The sequence below is a fragment of the Notechis scutatus genome, chromosome 6, assembly GCF_049901735.1.
Source record: "Notechis scutatus isolate UNSWTSFEM ecotype Mainland chromosome 6, rNotScu1.2, whole genome shotgun sequence".
In the NCBI taxonomy this organism is placed as follows: Eukaryota; Metazoa; Chordata; class Lepidosauria; order Squamata; family Elapidae; genus Notechis; species Notechis scutatus.
This window is the reverse complement of record NC_142014.1, coordinates 19,574,765-19,596,452: the sequence shown is the minus strand read 5'-3', so window position 1 is coordinate 19,596,452 and position 21,688 is coordinate 19,574,765. Positions and strand designations below refer to the sequence as shown.

The 21,688-nt window shown below is 38.8% G+C and overlaps 1 protein-coding gene across 2 annotated transcripts in view; it reads left to right on the top strand.

Moving 5' to 3' along the window:
- The window catches only part of GRAMD4 (GRAM domain containing 4), a 92,571-nt gene that overhangs the window by 19,763 nt on the left and 51,120 nt on the right, over nucleotides 1-21,688 (top strand). For both annotated transcript variants that reach the window (XM_026677654.2, XM_087969431.1), the window contains exon 2: nucleotides 13,214-13,418. In XM_026677654.2, coding sequence (XP_026533439.1) covers nucleotides 13,214-13,418 — 205 coding nt within the window. The remainder of the gene's footprint in view (nucleotides 1-13,213; nucleotides 13,419-21,688) is intronic.

The window sequence follows — 21,688 nt, the reverse complement described above, 5'->3', positions numbered from 1 at the left end:
ATTCTGATTTTTTCAATGGGAAGAAGATATTCGTGACTTTCTGAAATGAGGAGTTTTGTGTAAGCTCATGTAAATATTTATTTTTGGAAGATTTCAGAGAGGGATCATATTATTACACAACAGTATGTTTCCAATAACAAGAAAGGGACTAGCTATTTATTATCTTAAGCAAGAGCAAATAGTCTTGTCTCAGCAAAGAACTTGAATTTGTTGCATGGACGGACTCAGTCTTGTAGACTAATGATGCTGAGCCTAAATACTTGTGTGGCTTCCTATGAATCGTTTATATAATTGGGATGTTTACTAATAATGTATATATGGAAACCAAAATAGACTCTGTGTAGGTAGCTGGTGGGAAGACATAAGATAATTTTTTTAAAAAATTGAAATGCCACGGTTTCTGTTTTTCTCTTTGTGCTGACAAATACTGCAGAAGCTGCTCCAGAAAGATTTTCTTTTTTTTAATTATTGTTATTCCTTTGCATTAAAAAAAGCAGAAATAGAAACATGATCATAGAGGCTCAAATAGGCTTTTTTTTGCAGATCTCCTAGTATGCCACAGTTAACCTTCATTCTGTTGTTTTTATAAGGCCAGGTTTTCTTAATTTTAGAAAGAGGAAGGTTCATTTCTTTACACAGCCTAAGTTAGAAAAATATATTACAATTGTAAATATCTATATGAGCTTGAGGAACATAAATGTTGCAGTCCTCCATATTTAGTATATTGATCCAAGATAATAGTTTTACAAACAAGGCTAATCTATTATGGAAAATATCAATACAGCTAGTAAGAGGTGACCAGATGAAATTTATTCTTCATTGTAAGTTTATTTCTAACTTTGCTGTGTTAGTTATTTTACAATACAATTTGTCACGTGCATAATACCATCAAAGTAATGAAATATATGCTCCAGTTTTTCAGTGAGTCCAACAGCCCACACTAACAAAGAGTCAGTTTCTTAATTGTTGAATCAATTCACATGCATTAGGATATATGGACTATGAACTGATACTGGATTTATTGTAAAAGATTGGTAGAAAATTTCCCCAAGTTCTTCAAGAATCTTTTCAAACAAAGAAACCATTCAATACGTAGCAATTTCTTTATCTTTTTTTTTTTTTTGAAAGAAATAACAAAACAATTTAAGTTAAAATACGGACAAGAAAAGGGATTTTTTAGCATTTAGTTGATGTTTCAATCAATCGTTTCTTATGGTCAAAGACCAGAATTAAAAAATTAAAACATTAAAATGGAACAGAACAAGATGTAATAGTATATTACTGTTAGTGGTGAAGTCATTGATGGACTTCAATGTTTTTTGCAATTATTTTGCACCAGAGATAAATGTTCAGTCTCCCTTCCCATTTTCCTTTCCCCTTCTTTTCCTTTGTTAAAAATAAAATTTATCGTTACATTGACTATTTAATTTAGTTTTAGTTTAATTTTGGTTCCAATTAGTTGATACAATAAATAATTAAATATGCATAATAAACATAATGATCATATGGATACAAATAGTTTATGCAGTATACTGTTTAAGAAGCTATTGTTAGGACTGAAGGAGAATATCTAGATTTTACTGGAGTAAAATCCTTAAAAAACTGATAAATGTGTAGTTTATGGCAAAAATCTTTTCCCAACCTTCATGGGGAGTTTGTTCTGTGTGATGAATATCACTAGAGAAAACACTACCTCTGTTCTAGAGTTTAATGAGCACCAATAGTCTATGATATGGTTAAGTAAACATTCTTTTCACTGACATAAAAAATTAAATATTAGTTGGTTCTTTTATCATCCTCTCAATATCTTTATGCTGGCTGACTCCCTTCAGGCCGCCATTTTTGTTTAGATGATGTGTTTGTTTTCATTGTTTTTTGGTGTGTCTTCTGGCTGCTGGCAGCTAGATATCATCCATTCTCTTCATAGTCCCTTGCCTTAGTACTATAGGTAGTCCTTAATTTACAACAGTTCATTTAATGATCGTTCAAAGTTACTGAAAAAAAGACTTATGACTGCTTTTCACACTTACAACCATTGCAACATCCCCAGTGGTGGTATTCAAATTTTTAAACTACCGGTTCTGTGGGCATGGCTAGGTGGGTATGGCTTGGTGGGCATGGTAGGAGAAGAATACTGCAAAATCCCCATTCCCTCCCCACTCCTGGGGGAAGGTTATTGCAAAATCCCATTCCCTCCCCACCCCACTAACCTGCTTTCCAGCTCCGTTCTCCTGTGCAGGGCAACCAAAGAAGACCCAGCCAATCAGCTGGGACTCGGGAGGCAGGGAAGAGTTGGGGGCGGGGCCAGTCAGAGGCGGTATTTGCCAGTTCTCTGAACTACTCAAACTTTCCACTCCCGGTTCTCCAGAACCTGTCAGAAATGGCTGAATACCACCTCTGAACATCCCCGTGGTCACGTGATCAGAATGCAGTGGCTTGGCAACTGACTCATATTTATGACTGTTGCAGTGTCCCAAAAGGTCATGTGATCCCCTTTTGCAACTCTCTGACAAGCAAAGTCAATGGGGAAACCGGATTCACTTAACAACCGTGCTATTAACCTAACAACCATCATGGTTCACTTAACAACTGTGGCAAGGCAGGTCATAAAACCGGGCAAAAATTTATTTGACAACTGTCTCGCTAAGCAACAGAAATGTGTGCACAATTGTGGTTGTAAGTCAAGGACTACTTCTCCTAGTAGGTTTTAGGTAAGATTCTGTGTGCATGTCAGACTGCCTAGTTGTCTAGGTTTGACTTTCCTCCTATTTCTTTCCTCACCTTTCCCTAGAATTTTGTGTTATTATAATGGGTGGTGTTAGTATCGCCATATGTGTGAGTGCCAAAAATCTCATTCCTTCTTAATCAGGGGTGCCCATGGGACAGAAGAGAAGTCTTGCATTCCTTACATAGTTTTCTTATCCTCCAGTGCAACTTATGCTACCCTTTTGCAGAGTAGCTGCTATTCCCCATTTTTGGTTATGTTTCGACTCAGTGTAACTCAGTCGCACGCAGTCTAGCTAATCAGATTTGAAACTATTGCCTATACAGGAGAGTCCTTGACTTATAACAGTTCATTTAGCGACCGTTCAAAGCTACAATGGCACGGAAAAAGTGACTTAACGACCTTTTTTCACCGTTACGACCTTTGCAACGTCCCCCATGTTCACGTGATCAAAACTCAGATGCTTGGCAATTGGTTCATATTTATGACTGTTGCAGTGTCCCGTGGTCATATGATGCGGTGCTAGGGTTGGCAGAAGCTGGGACAAGTAACGGGAGCTCACTCCGTTACGCGGCACTAGGGATTCGAACCGCCAAACTGCCGACCTTTCTGATCGACAAGCTCTGAGAAGTAAAGTCAATGGGGAAGCCAAATTCACTGAACAACCGGGTTGCTAACTGAATCAGCTGAAGTGATTTGCTTAAGAACTGAGTCAAGAAAGGTCGTAAAATGGGACAAAACTTACTTAAATGTCTCACTTAACAACAGAAATTTTGGGCTCCATTGTGGTCATAAGTCGAGGACTACCTATACAGGATGTCCAACTGTGTAGAGGAGTGATGAGGTGACAAATGAAATAGAGAAATCTATGCTAGTCCCTATGATTGATAAAGAAGAGAAGAGGAAGCTATCCAGAAGAAGCTTTTTGGGTCTGTAATCCTTTTTCTTAGGACTTTTCCAGAAGGAACTTTACCTCTTATTACATGTGACGCTTAGGAAAAGTAAGCAGGTTCCAGCCCTTTGTATTGGTAGATTATCTGGTCTATGAGCTGATCATGTCATGTCAGGAATCCATTCATTTTTAAGAAACTTTCCCTTAATTCCATAAAATTAACATCTTCTACATCTTCTCTTGGTGGAACAGCTTTTTTTTTTTGGAAAGCCTTTTCATGATCTTATCTTTTTAACCAACTCTTCTCTTTCAACATATTTGACCCCTTAATTGGGATAAAGGTAAAAGTTCCCCTTGCACATACGTGCTAGTCGTTTCCGGCTCTAGGGGGCAGTGTTCATCTCTGTTACAAAGCTGAAGAGCCAGCACTGTCAGAAGACGTCTCCGTGGTCATGTGGCTGGCATGACTAAACGCTGAAGGCGCACGGAACGCTGTTACCTTCCCACCAAAGGGGTCCCTAGTTTTGTACTTGCATTTTTTACATGCTTTCAAACTGCTAGGGTTGGCAGAAGCTGGGACAAGTCACGGGAGCTCACTCCGTTATGCTGCGCTAGGGGTTCAAGCTGCCAAACTGCCGACCTTTCTGATCGACAAGCTCAGCGTCTTAGCCACTGAGCCACCGTGTCTTCTCCTCGCTCATTCACTTGCTTAATGACTTAGTTTGGTTAGTTACAATTAAGGGCTATTTGTCTTCACACGACCCTGGGCCCTTAAGACGTTGAAACTTTAAAAACACAAGATAAATAAAATTAAACAATAAAATAAAAGCAAAGACCGTACACACCCAGAAAGAAGCAGTGCAATATACGATAGTCAAACGATTTTACAAAGGGGCATTACCCTCCTTGCTTTCCCAGAGATCAGCTTTTGCACTTCTTTTAGCTCAGTGAAGGATTGAAATATAAATAAGTTCAATGAAAATCAGTGTTATAATTAAAGAAACTGGGCCTTTATTATTGCAGCAAATACATATTTTAAAATTCATAGCAAGCTCATTGGGAACAAAAGAAGCATTAATAGATTTCTTATTTTAATAAACCAACCTTTAGTGAGTCTTGAGTATATTAATATTGTTGGTGATTGAAAATTAAATTACAGGGAGGTTAGTTAATCAGTGTGTCTTGTACTGAAGGATAAAGGCATGCCAAGACCTGTATTAATTTTACTAATTTATTTCATCAACATTAATGTCATAAGAAAAGTCTCTCTTTTAAAAAGGGTAGAGTGTTCCACCTTCTCTGTTTGCTCAGAATTGATTTTTTTTTCCTGTCCCTTTTTTTCACATAGCTTCTTTGTGCATATGAAAAGCCTAGCTTGAGGGGGTGTGAGACGGAAGGTGCTTTATCTATAACGCCTGCCACCTTGGTTGTCAAGTCATGGGAACCTCTTCCAGTTTAAAGTATGGAAAATGGCGGCTGGCCTGTTTTTACTTTCAGAGCTGCCCTTTTAAACCAGGAGGAGCATTCCCCACCCCCCAGTTTCCTTTTTTAGTGGCACACCTCTAAATCTGTTCTGATGGTACCACTTAATTTGATAGTGTTGGAAGAAATATCCTTCTGGGTTCAGTTCAAAGTGGGAAAAAAGACACTGGAAACATGGAGGCTGTTTGGAAGGTTTAATGGTGGACAGGAACACATGGCCTGGAGCTCCAGAGTGAAAAGGAAGGATGATCACATGCTTCAAGGTGAAGGAAGAGATCAAGAAAAGGGCTGAGGTGCTGAGAGTGCCTGGGTTTTATAACCTTTGTTGGGATTTGAATTGGAGCTTGTATTCTGATTGGTTGTCAGACTCCCATGAGGCCATGCAGGGGCAACTCTGTAGGCTGTCCTGGTCAGAACCTGCTGAATACCACCTCTGAACGTAGTGTCCCAACCCCTTATCGTCTTTGTTGTTCTTCTGTGCGCTCTTTGTAAGGTCTCAACACCTTTTTTGTATTATGGTGACCAGAACTGGATGCGATATTCCAAGGGTGGTCTCACTGGTGCAGTGTAATGCGGTGCTGTCATTTTTATTTACTTATTTATATCCTTTATTTTTACAAATAACTCAAAGTGGCGAACATATGCAACATGCCTTCCTCCTCCTGAGTTCCAGGCTTGGTTGAGCCTTGCTGGATGATGATGCACTGAAAGGGCTTTTGAGCAATTGCTGTAGATTTACCTGGAGATCTTTGCTATGTAAAGTATTCTGGCCCAGGCCTTAATGGCCCACCCATTAACAAAGGTGGGGGTGAGTTTCTGCTTCTGAGTTTCTACTCTTTTTAGGAGAAATATTCTGCCTTTTTAATATTTCCTAGGATATTTCAATTTTCTAGGAGAGGGGTGGGTGCTAACTTCCTACAATGGTATGATTTCTTGAAAAGATTTTCTGCCATTTTAAGTGGGAGATACATTAACACAGGGGTGTCAAACTGGCGGCCTGCGGGCCGGATGCGTCATACACAGGCCACGCCCACCCCAGCTCTGTGTCACATAACAGCAATGGGACGCCGCGAGTTTGACACCTGTGCATTAACATTTTACTTCAAACCTGAAAATAGTCTACAAGCCCTCGCCATCCAACGCGGAAGGATTTGGGGGGGGGAAGCAATTGTGGGGAGCATGAGTTACCTTAGTGGGTCAGGGGAGTCCTGTTCTATCACTAGCCCCCCTCAATGACCTCCCCCACTCCGAGATACTTCATTTGCTTAACAACCTGTGCATTCGGTTAGTGAATGCGTGGCCGAAAGGAATTTTTCACGTTCATTTTACGTGATTCACTCCAACGAATCCTCGGGTTATGACTGTAATTGGCAGGCTCCATTATATTCGCAACTCAAAGATTACCTGTATTAGTTTTTATGTCTAGTAATTGTAATTTTTAATAAAAACCACAACATTAAACAATTAAGGGTAGTTCCACGGCTATGAAAACGTACCTCATTCCTGGTTTTGAGTTCCCATCGCTCAAATGGATAATGGAATGATGGGCATTATAAGCAAGATTATACGTTTGCCTACTTTTAACACTTAGCTGGGAGAAAAGTGTTTGAAGCTGTAAAAAAAATAAACAGGCACAGAAAAGATGAGTTTTAGTCCCCAATAAACCTCATTTTTTCTGAAAACTGAAGATCACCTACAAGCGATTGAAGCAACTGGTGCTTCCCACACTCTTTCCTAATCAAGACCATTGATATTCCCAGCAATATTGATTCAGCTTCTGGAAATTATGTGAGTGGTTCAGATTTGAGCTAGCTGAATAAGATAGGCCTATTGCTTGCAAGAGGTTTTCCTTCTTCTTCAACTCTCTCCTTGTTTAATAGTGCCAGTTGGAGCTGTTCTGTTCCTTGTTAGTGGCAGTGTTTTCCTTACAGCTCCTACTAAAATGTGTTTATAAATCGGCTGTGTGGCCTTTAGACTTTTTGTATGAACTAACTGAAGTATGTAATCAGAAGCTTAGAATTCCTGAGCACTGGTAGTTTTGCAATCTGGATATGGTTTCCGATTTTGAAAACAGAAATAAAACCTGGAGGCTAATGAAACTTGCATGGAAGTGAACAATACTAACTATGAATAGATAGGAGAAATTTTCCCATCTGTTGGCGTTTTATGTTTTTCAATATGAAATGTGCATGGTTTTTTTTACTTTTGTTTTTTTTACTTTTGTTTTTGTTTTGTTTTACAAGCCAGTTTTCCCAAGCCTGTTACTTGCAGCTGTTAAGCAAGATCTTATTATAACCTGTGGATTTTGTAAAATATTATGTAAAGTCTTTAGTACTTACTGCTGATCCTTTGAACTGGTGCTGTGCTGAAAAATTCCTTGCATTTTTATCATTCATAATCATTAAGGCTGCTGGAAACAAAACGGCTTCTGATTATTTTTCCCAAAAGAAAATGAAAATTTGATGAGATTCTCATGGAGGAGAGAGATGTGGGGAGAAATGGCAGTTTTTCACTACGGAATTCTGTCTTGGCTTTCAGCAGCCAGCTTCCCTCACTTTCCATTTTTTTTCAATTCAATTTCAAGGGAAATTGTGAACAATAGTTTTTATTTAAATCGTAATAAAATCGTTTGCATGAACTACAAACGTATACCAAAATAGGATGAAGGAGCTCTGCCAGAGGTTGTTTCCTGAAGAGATAGCAAACTTGGTGTTCTCTGCTACCTTAAAATAATCAAGTAAGCTCAATAAAGTATCAGAAGAATTACATCTCAAACTTAATGCTAATACAATAATAGCAATAAATTACGATGGATAATAAAACCCTATATTTATTCAAAACAAAAGGAGGGAGAAATAAATAAATAAATCTTAGAATTATGGGGCTGGAAGGGACCCCTGCCCAAGGCAGAAAAACTTATACCATCCCAGACAAATGATTGTCCAATCTCTTGAAAGCCTTCAGCAATGGAGCACCAGAAATCCAGGAGACAAGCTGCTCCATTGATTAGTTGTTTCTCACTGTCACGGAATTGCTCCTATTTCTATTTCTAGGAATATTTCTACATCTCTCTGATGAGCTTCCATCCTTTCCTTCCTTCTTCTCCTACTCAGGTTGATCCCCTCTTGACCTCCTTCTTCCCTGTGACAGCCCTCAGGTCTTCCCTGAGCCTTATCTTTACTAGGCTAAACATGCTTAGTTCCCACAGCTGTTCATCATACAATGTAGTCAGTGGTGGGATTCAATTTTTTTTTTACTACTGGGCATGGCTTGGTGGGCATGGCAGGGGTAGGATACTGTAAAATCTCCATTCCCTCCCCACTCCTGGGGCAAGGTTTTCTGCAAAATCCCCATTCCCTCCCCACCCATCTAACCTGCTTTCCAGCTCTGTTCTCCTGTGCAGGGCAACAAAAGAAGACCCAGCCAATCAGCTGGGACTCGGGAGGCAGAGAATAAATGGGGGTGGGGCCAATCAGAGGAGGTATTTGCAGATTCTCCGAACTACTCAAAATTTCCTCTACCAGTTCTCCAGAACTGGTCAGAACCTGCTGAATACCACCTCTGAACGTAGTCTCCCAACCCCTTATCGTCTTTGTTGTTCTTCTGTGCGCTCTTTGTAAGGTCTCAACACCTTTTTTTGTATTATGGTGACCAGAACTGGATGCGATATTCCAAGGGTGGCCTCACTGGTGCAGTGTAATGCGGTACTGTCATTTTTATTTACTTATTTATATCCTTTATTTTTACAAATAACTCAAAGTGGCGAACATATGCAACATGCCTTCCTCCTCCTGTTTTCCCTATCACAACAACCCTGTGAGGTGAGTTGGACCGAGAGTGACTAGCCTAAGGTTACCCAGCTAGTTTTCATGGCTAAAGTAGGACTTGAAGTCACGGTCTCTTGTTTTCTATCCTGGTGCTTTAACCGCTAGACCAAAATGGCTCTCACTTCCCTTGATGTTCCTAGATGCTATCTCTTCTGTTGATGCAGACTAGGACTGCATTGGCTTTTTTGGCAGCTGCAGCCCACTGCTGACTCATACTTAAATGATACTTAGAGTCCTTTTATGTTACTACTATGTTGAGCCAGTTACTGCCTATCCTGTACCTGAACATTTTGTTTTTCTTGCCTAAGTGTTAAGACCTTACTTTTCTTAGCACTAAACTGCAGCTTGTTAGATAGGACCCAATGCTGAAATCTTTTAAGAATCTAAATTTTGACTGTCCCTTCCAAAGTGTCCCTTCCAAACACTGCGTGTTTCCCTCCACATAGATATAGTTCCATTCGTTAAACATTCGTTAAGACCTGGATTAGTCATCAGTAGTATGCAAAGAATACCTCATGATGGAATATTCTAGAATGTTTTCTGGGCTTTGCTGATCCATTCTTTTGGAAGTAAATCTTTCAGAGTGTTTCTAATCATCACTAATACTACAGTAGTGGAAGATTTACTCCCATATAACTTCCTGGCCACCCTTGAAAATAACTGAATCACTATGGACTATAGGAAGAACAGAAACTTCCAGATTTCCCAGGAAATTGCCAATACTCTTAGTGCAGCATTTTGACATTTTTAAGCAAAAGGCACTTGAAGAATTTAATAATGGGTGCTCAAATTACTTTTTGGGATGGGGGGACAATTTCAGAAAATATGTAGCACTAGAAAGAAAGCCCATGATGAAGCAAATGCACTTATAATGATCTTAGTGATTTAAAAGGTACTCTATAACTATTAGCTTAGTAACCAATAGTACATAATGGGACAAAAAAGAATGGAATCAGGATTTATAGCTCATACTTAGATTTTCTGAGACTTCAAAAAACTGTTTGAAAAAGAACATAATAAACATATTTCATTTCACTAATATGTGCATCTTAATCTTGATGGTACATTATTAATGGTAGAAGAAAAAACTTTTTACAATGATCTGGATGAGGTATGCAATATATATGAAGTGTAATAAGTTATGCAGTTCAGAAACTTTTTTCCTATAGAATAATTTCAAAATGTTTCTCAAATTTTAATTCAGAAGGGTTATTGAAAAGGAGTAAAGCACGGTAGTGTAATTCTAAGTGCATTTGTTAGAGAACAAGCCCCACTATATTCAGGAAGGGCTACTTCTAAATATCCATAAGGTTTTCTTTTTTAGCCTATATGGATTTGTCATTATAATTACCGTACTTTAAACTAGCTGGTTTAGACAGCTTGAATATATCGATCTATATACATTACGTTTCTGAAGTTTCCACGCCTCAAAGAATTCTCCTTCAAACTTTTGTGTTACGTAAGGATATACTGGCCTCTTACATGTTGGCAGCTAAAGAAAAGCGTCCTTTTAAGAGGAGTGGATTTATTCCAGAGTTTGATATACTAGTTGGTTCAGCAAAACATCTTATCATAGTTTACAAGATGTTGGGGTGTGAGTTTCAGTGAACAAATGGCTGCTTTCTAAGATGCATGAACTTAAAAGTATATATGTGGAAATCAAAAGAACGTGAAAATGACTCTTAAATGTTAAAGTTACTATAGTATCTTAAAGTTACTATAGTTGGAAGTTGTTTTTTATATATATATATATATAAAATAAAACCATAATCACAATCTTTCTAAAAGTCTTTTGGGTTTTTTATGACGTGGGTTGGGCTAAAAGGTAGGTGTTGCTTTGCTTCTCTGTGGGCCAAGCAAATGGGCGGTAGTGAGGCATATGATGGAAAGGTAGTGTTTTGATAATGAGGTCTACTGTTACGTGTTCTTGTATGCATTTAGTTGTAGTATCACACAATATGAACTTTGGGGGAAAATACACCTGAGGATTGGGCAAAAATTGACCTTCATGTAAGAAGACCTAGATGTAAAATAAAAATGAAAGATGTGCCCTTTGTCTTCTCATGGTGTTGGAACACATGGATTTTTACTTCACAAGTGTTAGAGAATAGTTTATGGTGAATTTTCAGACTGCTTACAAGGAACTTGAGACGGATGGGACTGTGTGTTGCTGGTTTGGCAGGACACCAATTAAGAAAAGGGATAGCTAGCATTACTAAATGTTAGTCAGTTGTAAAAGATTATGGGAAAATATATTCCTGTATATGAATGATATTTAATATATCTATGGTTGTGTTATGTGAATAGGAGAATGCCATAAAAGAAGAAAGAGTCAGTGACACATAATATGTTATCTCCAGGAATGCAGATCTGCATATTTCATGGCTTGTTTTAAGTGTTTGAGCTTTTTTTGCTCTAAGCCATTTCTTCAGATTTCTGAGGATTTTCCTCTTCTAATTCGTACATGTTCCCAGCTGTCGATTTTTTTTTTTCAGTTCAAGTCATACTTGGTTTGAGGTCATAAGCATGGGACAAGAGCATTATGTTCTAAGTACGGTGATATTGGGAGTCTGCTACTGGCTTTGATGTTATAGCCTGTAAGTTGCTTCTGGATCGTCTGCAAAGATTGTCTAGGGAGGACACTTTTACCTTGGTTCTCCTTCCTGAGTAGATTGTTACGGATGATGGCAGTGGGGGCTAGTAGGAGTGGTTGGGTGTATGGCTTCTCTTTTGTGGACTGCCATAGGGCTCAACTCTCCCCCCTCCCCTAATAACCACATGAAGCCAATGATCAAGCAAGTGATCTGACGGGACATGTGAGGTTTCATCAATACGCTTATGGTGCTTGGATATATCTCTCTCCAAATAAGAATTGCATTTAAGCTTTTGTTCCCGTGACTTGTAAATGTTGGAATGGGGTGAAACAGGTTTAACTGCAGTTGTCAGTATGGAAGCTTATGGATTCCAGTAGGATTTCATTTTTGATTCTGGATAAGTTTTATGCTCATTTGCTGTATGAAGGACTGGCTGTGTATTCCTGTTGATTCTTTTCATTTGTTAGGTAGATAATTGTTAAATTATTGTATTTGAATCTTCTTGGAATGCTGAATGTAAGCCAATCAAAGTTATTGCACACAAATCTGAAAAAAAAAAGTAAATGAACATATCAGGGCTATGTTTTCCTCTATTGGCCCTCTTTGGTACATTTCTTAATTTTATACTGATGCTAGCTTCTTAGTACTGCTTCTATAAATAATACCGGTATTAGTAATATTAGTACTTTTATCTCTGTACTATGCTGGGCTAAGGACACGTTTTCCTAAACTTATGAGAACCAAACCTAGAATTTCTTAGCTCATACCGTACACTTAGAAACAATAAATTTCTAGATCTTTATAATGAATGACATACACTCATATTCTATTAAGTCAACTAAAATTTTATGTTGGTGGAATGTATGTTTAATTAGATAAAATACACACACTTTGACCCAACAGTCATTTTCATTATGTGTCTGAGGGAAAGGAACGTGGATTTGATAGAGATTTATTTAGTACTGACTTATTGAAATCAGTATAAGCAACTGATTTAATGTATCCCATAGATTTAGCGTATCTTGTTTAAATATGACTGAATCTGAATGCAGTCTGAAACTTTCATGGGCAAAAAGTATTAGCTTTCTGTAGAAAGTCATTTGGTAAAATAAAATGTGAATTCAATTTTTTTTTTTAAAAAAAAACATGGTTTCTGCAGTGTGATGGCTTTTAGTAATAAGGACATTCTGTATAATATAATTACAATATTTCTTCTATCACAAGTGAGGGCCACTTTATTTGTTATTTCAATTTACACGGCTTTCAATCTGAAATATATGACTTTGGGTTGTCACACAAATCCAAAATAAACCTTCCTATCTTTTTAAGTGTTCAGTAAAAGTCTTTCTCAGAGTGTTCCCATTTAAAGTGAGGACTGTATGGAGCAGAAAGCAAACCTTATCAGTTGTGTCTCCAATTGTGACATAATATCCCTTGAAATATTTTTGACCTCTTCCTCTCTTGCTTTTAGAATGATTTTGGAAACTTCTTTGAGTTCAAATGGGAAGAGAAATTGATAATTTTTAATTGTTATTTTTCTGATTGTTTTTATTCAGATCACTATAGACTATAAGATTGCTTTGGGTATTCTTGGGCACTGCCAAGAATTGTGGGATTGATGCAGTACAGAACTTATACATGTCCTTACAATAATCTTATACTTTCCTCTCCTTCTTCCATTTGTGTTCTTCAGGGACGCCAACCGTCATGTTAAGATAAAGCAGAAAGGTGCAGTGCTGAACATGCTAAAGAGGCTGGACAAAATAAGGTTCAGAGGACATAAGAGAGATGAGTTCCCGGACTTAGCAGAATCTCCCAATGCTTCAGATACCGAATGTGGAGATGAAATCCCTATGAAAATACCTCGTACATCAGGCTACGATGAACTGAGAGACCCTGTAAGTACTTAAGATGTTTGCACATTTTATTGTGGTTGCGCCAGTGGTGGGATTCAATTTTTTTTTACTACTGGTTCTGTGGGAGTGGCTTGGTGGACATGGCAGGGGAAGATTACTGCAAAATTCCATTCCCTCCCCATTCCACTAACCTGCTTTCCCGCTCCATTCTCCTGTGCAGGGCAGCAAAAGAAGTCCCAGTCACTCATCTGGGACTCAGGAGGCAGAGAATAGATGGAGGCGGGGCCAGTCAGAGGCGGTTCTCCAAACTATTCAAAATTTCCGCTACCAGTTCTCCAGAACTGGTTAGAACCTGCTGAATACCACCTTTATTATTATTATTTTTTGTTGGTCCCCAACTATGCATTATGCTTAGCTATGTTTTGTTTTCCTTAAGAATTAATTAATTCATTACCCATTATTGGCAATTATGTTTCAGTATATCTGGAGATTTCCTTACAGAGGGCTATATTACACTCAGACTTGGCTGTATCTTTATCTTTTGATTTAATTTGGGTTGTTTTATAATTATTGATGTACTCACAAATTGTGAGGTGATTTTATAAATTTGACAAACAAACAAGCAAACCAAACTAAAAAATAGGGCATGTATACGCTATGTATGCAGTAATGTACTCATTTGCATCTAAATATAATTATAAAGAACTTTGAATTTGATGCAAACAGTTGTTAGGAGGAGGATGGCATATTTTGTCTTTCTTGCTGCCTATATACTGATTGGATCTGGAGATCTCCTGAAAAAGCAAAAAATGCAAATATGAAGGGAAGTGACTTTGGTCCTTCCGTATTGCATCTTTCTGAGATAGGAATCTATATTGAGAGTCTGTATTGGACCTTGAGTGAAGAGCTTTTTCTTATTAGAGCCAAACTTGATTTTTTTTTTCTAATTTCAGGTTTGAAGAAGAATGAATATAAATAACAATTTAGTAAAAACGTAATCTCTTTATTTTATTTGAACTAACATGGTCTTTAAGTCTAGAGCAGCCAAAGGCAACTAAATTGTACTAATATGATAAAGGTTTTTTTTTTACATTCAAGACACAGTGAAAGTAACAAGATCTCCCTAGTGGTTGTTCTAAAATGTTGTGGACTTGCTTGTTCCAAACTCCTCAGTTAAAAATAACTTGCTCTGTGCCATGTCATGAGAAGATAGTGGACAGATGAGCTCTTATATTGACTCCATGAGGTGACCTTGAAAGGTGAATTAGAAGGTTCATCAAAGCAAAACGTTCCCAAGGCTAGTATGGTTAAATTTGTTTTCCCTGTTGCTGGTTTTCTCACAAAACTAAAAACCTTTTATTTCTTTCTGATTCTTTTATACGTGTTTTAGGTTCCTCTTTTGCTTTATTTGTTAGCTCTGAGTTGAGTTGAAACTCCTGAGTCATTTTTTTCCCCCTTCCATAAAGCTTTATTGCAAAATAAAGCTGAAATGGATGCTGAAATGTTTCTTTAAACCACTCTGTTCACAGAGCTCCCTAAATTTCATCGAATAAGCCAGAGTTAACCGCGTTCCACATACAATATCTCATAAACCTGGATTGGTTTACTGAACACAGTGGCTGAGTTTGTTTAATGATTAAGCCAAAACCAGACAACTCACATAATAGACCAAAAGCACTGAATAAACACAGGGAATATTTTATTTATTATATTTATATCCTACCATTCATCCAGGAAGTTTAGAAAGTGCTATATTATTTTTTTTCTCATTTTTCCCCTACAATAACAACCCTTTGAAAAAGGTTCAGCTAAATTAGTGACTGGCTCAAGGTCACCAAGTGAGCTTTCAGGCATTTGATTGAATGTGAGTCTTCTTTGTATCACCCCAGCATCTTAACCAGGGGTGTCAAACTCAAGGCCCATGGGCTGGATCTGGCACATGGGATGCTTAGATCTGGCCCACGGGGCCACTGGGAAACAGCAAAGAACTGGCCTGTGGTGCCTCTGCCAGCGAAAACAGAGCTCGGGAGGGCTGCCTGCAGCCCTTCTGAGCTCCAATTTCACTTGCAGAGGGTGGCAGAGGCCATCGCAGCTGAAAACGGAGCTTGGGAGCCCGTTTTCGCTGGCATAGCTCTCAGGCCACCACAGGCACCTCTGACGTGAATGACATCAAGCTGGCCACACACACCCGGCCACACCTTCCCTCTCAGAGGTCAAACACAATCCTGATGTGGCCCTCAATGAAATCGAGTTTGACATGCCTTGACATTCCCAACCATCACATGTCAGAAGCTTTTTTTACATTTCTGGTATAATCAGATCTGTCCTTAACTTTCAAATCTCTTTGTGGTTTAAGCCTCTGTGTATCTTCAGAACCAGCTCTCTCATTTCCAGCACTCATTTCTCTTGTTCTCTGCATTCATCTCGAGAAGGTAAAGACCCAGAGGTGGCATTCAGCAGGTTCTGACCAGTTCTGGAGAACCAGTAGTGGAAATTTTGAGTAGTTTGGAGAACTGGCAAATACACCTCTGACAGGAGATTTTACAGTATTCTTCCCTTGGCCCACCCATCAAGCCCCGCCAACACAACCGGTAGTAAAAAAAATTGAATCCCACCACTGTACAGACCCCACCCTCCATGAGTTTAGGGCTCTGAAAGCATTCTTTCTTGATAGTGGCCTGCACTGGAACAGTGTTCTGTAGTGATTCCCATCCAGCTAACTTTTCTCAAGATTGTTAAAACTACATATTCCATTAAAAATTTGGTGTTGAAAGGGGATTCAGGTTAACTCTGTTATATTTTGGGGATTTGTTGCACTGGGGGTTTTTATTTGTGTGGATATTGTTATTTTAATGGTCCTAAGCCTCTGAGATAGGTGGTATACGAAGTTTGTAAGTGTGTATAAACAAATACATAAAAGTAGATACAGATACAGATTAACAGAGTTGGAAGGGACCTTGTAGGTCATCTAGTCAACCCCCCTGCCCAAGCAGAACCTACACCATTTCTGACAGGTGCAGTCCAGTCTCGTCTTGAAAGCCTCCAGTGATGAAGCTCCCACAACTTCCGAGGGCAATTTCTGTTCCATCGATTGATTGTTCCCACTGTCAGAAAATTTCTCCTTATTTCCAGGTTGAATCTCTCCTTGATCAGTTTCCATCCATTATTCCTTGTCTGACCTTCAGGTGCTTTGGAAAATAGCTTGACCCCTTCCTCTCTGTGGCAGCCCCTCAAATATTGGAAGACCACTATCATGTCTCCCCTGGTCCTTCTCTTTACTAGACTAGCCAAGCCCAGTTCCTGCAACTGTTCATCGTATGTTTTAGCCTCCAGTCCCCTAATCATCTTGGTTGCTCTTCTCTACACTCTTTCTAGAATCTCAACAAAGATGTGTGGTGATCAAAACTGGATGCAGTACTCTAGGTATGGTCTTACTAAGGCTTTATACAGTTGTATTAGTACCTCACTTGATCTTGATTGTATCCCTCGTTAATGCAACTTAGGATTTCAAGTATTTCAAGGAACATTGCTTTTGTTGTCATATCTGGATGCTAGTAAGCTGGCTACATATCAGTGAAATGAGTGAAATTTCTTTTGCAGCTTTTCGGGCTCTCCCATTTTTGCAATTTAACTGTTGAGAATCATTGCATAATACGGTGGGTGGATATGACTGAAGAAAAAGATTTGTTGCACCAAATATAGAATAGAAGCTTGTTGAATATAGAAGCTTTCCAACATTTTGCTGAAGTTTAATTAACGTTGGCGCTGCTAGATTTAACTGTTCCTCTGTCTCTTAAAATTAGGTATTGCATAATTCCCTCTCTGACAATTTTTAACTGAAGGATAAAATATTAATTGCTGAAATACTTCTCTGCTGCCTTATAGTACACAAAGTAATAAAAAAAAAAGCTCCCCAATCAGAAAAAAAGATTGAAATTTATAAAACTGACAGTTGCAGTGTGAACTTCTACGGCAGTATGTCACTTAGACTTGAGGGACAAAAGGGCATTTGGGGAACATGTCAGGATGTTAACTTAGCCCTTGCAAGCAGTTCCTTAAAGCAGCTACATTTTTCCTTGGGATTGTCCATTTTTCCTCTGCAGTTGAAGCAGTGTCAGGAAAAGACACATCCACGGTGTTATGGACCAGGGGCTCCATATGCATCCTGGCATGCTCGGAAGAATGTTTTTTTGTCTTTAATCCTAAGTGCTACTGAGGCCTATCAATTTCTGATTTGAGCTATTGTTGGGAGACACTCAGCCAGGAAGAAGGGAGGGCAAAATTATTTTTGAGTTCTTACAGAGCCACAAGAGATCCAAAATGGACCCCCCCCACTTTCAGCTTCATAAAGCCTTATCTATCTGTTCCCAGGCTAAGGCCACCAGTCTGAGGAGGTTCCTGTATAACAGGCAGAATATAATAATGCTTGAATTCTACACATGTGGGTGTGGGGTTGCTTGGGCTTGACAACTGTTTAAGTTAAGAGAATAAAGAGAAATGTAGAGAATAAAGTGTGTAGAGCCTTAGAGAGAGGCCAAGGCAACAAGCAAACATATTGCTTAAGCCTAAACGATGAAGAAAGTATGTGTAAACATCTTAGACATATGTCTCCCTAATTCACATGAGTATAATAACAAAGAGAAGAAAGAAAACACAGTCAGACTTGGATGATTCTGCTTCTATAGCCAATATAATAAAAAAAAAAAGCCATTTTAGTCTTAATGTGGAGTTGATTTATTGAACTGATCTACATTCTGAGGCTGACATTTTTTTTTCAATTATTTATTCATCACAGCATTAAGATTTCTGTTGCATTTCAGTTCCAATTGGCTTTGACCAGCATACAGAAAAAAAAAAAAAAACCACACGCAATGCATTAAAAATGAAGAAAACATAACATAAATAATATAGTAATAGTGCCCTCTGTCAGGGGCAGGCCCAAACCAACCCCAAGGGCTGGAAGAGACCTCAGAGGTCCAGTCTATTCTTGAAAACCTCCAGCAATGGACCACCCGCAACTCCTGGAGGCTAGTTGTTCCATTGATTGTCCTCACTATCAAGAAATTTCTCCTTAGTTTTAGGTTCCATTTCTTTTTAAAAAGCTTCCACCCTTTATTTCTTGTCCTGCCCTCAGGTGCTTTGGAGAGCAAGTTGACACTCTTCTCTGTGTTAGCATCTTCTCTTTGATAGGGTAGGCCTGCCTAGTTCCCTTAACTGTTCATTGTATGGTTTAACCTCCAGATCAGTGGTGGGATTCAGTTTTTTTTAGTAACGGTTCTGTGGGCATGGCTTCGTGGGCGTGGGGTGGCTTGGTGGGTGTGGCTTGGTGGGCGTGGCAGGGGAAGGATACTGTAAAACCTCCATTCTTTCCTCACCCCACTAACCTGATTTCCAGCTCCGTTCTCCTGTGCAGGGCAACAAAAGAAGACCCAGTCGATCAGCTGAGACTCGGGAGGCAGAGAATAGATGGGGGCGGGGCCAGTCAGAGGTGGGATTTGCCGGTTCTCTGAACTACTCAAAATTTCCGCTGCCGATTCTCCAGAACTGGTCAGAACCTGCTGAATCCCACCTCTGCTCCAGATGTCTTTTCATCTCTGTTGCTCTTCTCTGTGACGTCACTAGTGCAGTATTCTTGTGATCTAAACGCTATCCTTGGTTTGATATAGTCTAGGACTGCATTGGATTTTTTGGCAGCTGTAGCACATTGCTGGCTCATACTTAAGAGGTGGTTCATTAGAACACCTAAATCCCTCTCTCAGTTACTACTGTCGAGCCAGTTACTGTCTATTCAATACCTATATGTTTAGTTTTTAATGCCTAGGTGTAGGACCTTACTTTTCTCACCAATGAACTGCATCTTGTTGCTCAGTGTTCACTTTGTCAGGTTCTTTCGGAATCTTGAGTTCGTCTTGTTAGCAATGCCCCCCAGCTTGGTGTTTTTCTACAAATTTGATGAATTCACCTTCTATCTCCTCATTGAGATCATTTATGATAATGTTGAAGAGCACCGGACCCAAGAGAGAAGCTTGAGGTGCCCCACCACATGCTTCCCCCCTATAAATATAGTCTTATCGAGGCCTACCTGTTGGGTGTGATTATTCAGCCAACTGCAAATCCATCTCTTGGTGGTACTGTCTATTCCACATTGTTCTCTCACCAAGAAATAGGCTCTGGTCTACTTTGTGAAAGGCCTAACTAAAGTCCAAGTATACCATGAGCACAGCATTTCCCTGATCCAGTAATTTAGTCACTTTGTCAAAGAAGGCAATAACATTTGTCTGGCATGATCTGCTTTTAACTAACTCATGTCTTCATCTTGCAATTGCCTTGTTTGTTTCTAGGTACTCACAAATTCTCCACTTGATTATTTTTTTTGCAGGATTTTCCCAGGTTTTGATGTCAAGCTGACTGGTTGATAGTTTCCAGGATCCATTTTTTCCTCTTTTAATAGATTGGAACAACATCAGCTCTTTTTTAGTCTTCTGGTAGTTCGTCTGTGCTACAAGAGCTTTGAAATATTATATTCAGTGGCTCCGAGATTGCATCTTCCAGGTCCTTTAGATCTCTGGAATGTAAACCATTATTTTTTGGGCCTACCTCGACAAATAAACAATCTGAGCGTTGCCTTAGTAGTGGCCCATGCCTTCCGTCTCTCAAAGCCATTCCCAATACCCATTACATCATCTCATAACAATCAATAAAAGCAATAGAACAAAAACAGAACAATCCTTTTCACTAGGCACCAGACCAACCAAACTATTAACCTTCTGACTGAACCACCATTTTAGCCTAATGCTTATGTAATGAGCCTGTTCATCATGGCTTCTGAAAGGCTAGAAGGGTAGGATTCCCTTAAATTTCAGATGGAAGGCTATATCAAAAGGCTGGGACAGCTAAATGGAAAGTGCACCTCCAAGGCCCCATTTGGGTCCTGATAGATAACATTGTTTACATAATAGGAACCCATAATATATCAACTCTGCCAGCACTTACAGGCTGGGGAGATACCATAGGCTCCATTACATAAAGCTTTATGTAGGGCTTGTATTGCAGTTTTAATGTGATTTCTTTCTCAAATCATTAATAAGTTGTGCAGTTTTCAAAATTATAAGAGAGAAGGTGACTCTGGAAGAACGGATTGTTCCTGCTAAATAGTCTGGCTCAGAAGTAAGCTTGACTGAGTTCCTTCAGTCCTACTTTCTAGATAAATCAATATAAAATTATAGCTTGAAAAGGTACTGAACCCAGGGTACTTATTTCTGAACAGGCATGCTAAATGTCCCTTTCCTCAGTAATTATGTGAAAACCTTGCCTTCATTTATAATTTAAAGTCATTTCTGCTTCACCTTCTAAGAACTCTACGTTGATGTGTTTAAAATACTGTGAAGTTAGATTAATATCTTATGGGGACAAAGTTAAGTGCTAAGCAAGTGTAACTTTCCATTTGTGCATCTGGGTGTATTAATAAGAAAATAAGACTGATGGGAACATAGGAATTTGGGGTAAAAATAAAAGCCCAGAATACAACTTGTTACATCATTTTTATTGTTGAAGCATTGGCCTCTTGTAGTTTAATAGGGGATGGCGATTAGAATTGACTGTGGAATTATATCCAGTTACATGGAACTGAATTCTGTTATATTGATTCTGGATCACTTGATAGTACCTCAATCTGCATACTTTTAACCCTGATTTCCGTGGCAGAAATACTTGTGATTCCCAGTGGCTCCTTTTGAAGTATCACCATTTCTCAGAACACAGTAAAAGCATTGAAGCAGATAACGGGAGTACAATTTTAGCCTTTCAGAATGACACTAGCCTACCTGCCTGTTTACTGTTAGGTCAGCCATTGATGATACGACGTTATTTTCCACAGATGACTGCATAGCCAATCTTCCATAAAACAAGAAAAAAAGATAAAAACAGGAGTGATTCTGATTTCCTTTTTAACATGCAGAGACAAATAAAAGGACTGCATAGGAATTCATATTCCTAAAATGTTGGGGGAGGGGGTATATGTAGAAAATTAATTTCTAGATGTATGTATATTGAATGCCTTGAAAGAAAATATCCCACTATAAAATTAAAAGCTCTTAGGTCTGAATTTTTTGCATTTGCATCGGAGATAAGCTTCACTATATTTAAATGTACTAAACAAGGATATTAGCACATGTTTCAGTTTTACTTTCAATGTTTGTGTATATATTATAGGTTTAAAAAGTGGGAAAAATGCATCGCTGCCCAGATAATTCTTGATCAATGTATATGTTTTCCTCGCAGATCTGTGGTTGAATTTTCTGCTTAATTCTTTA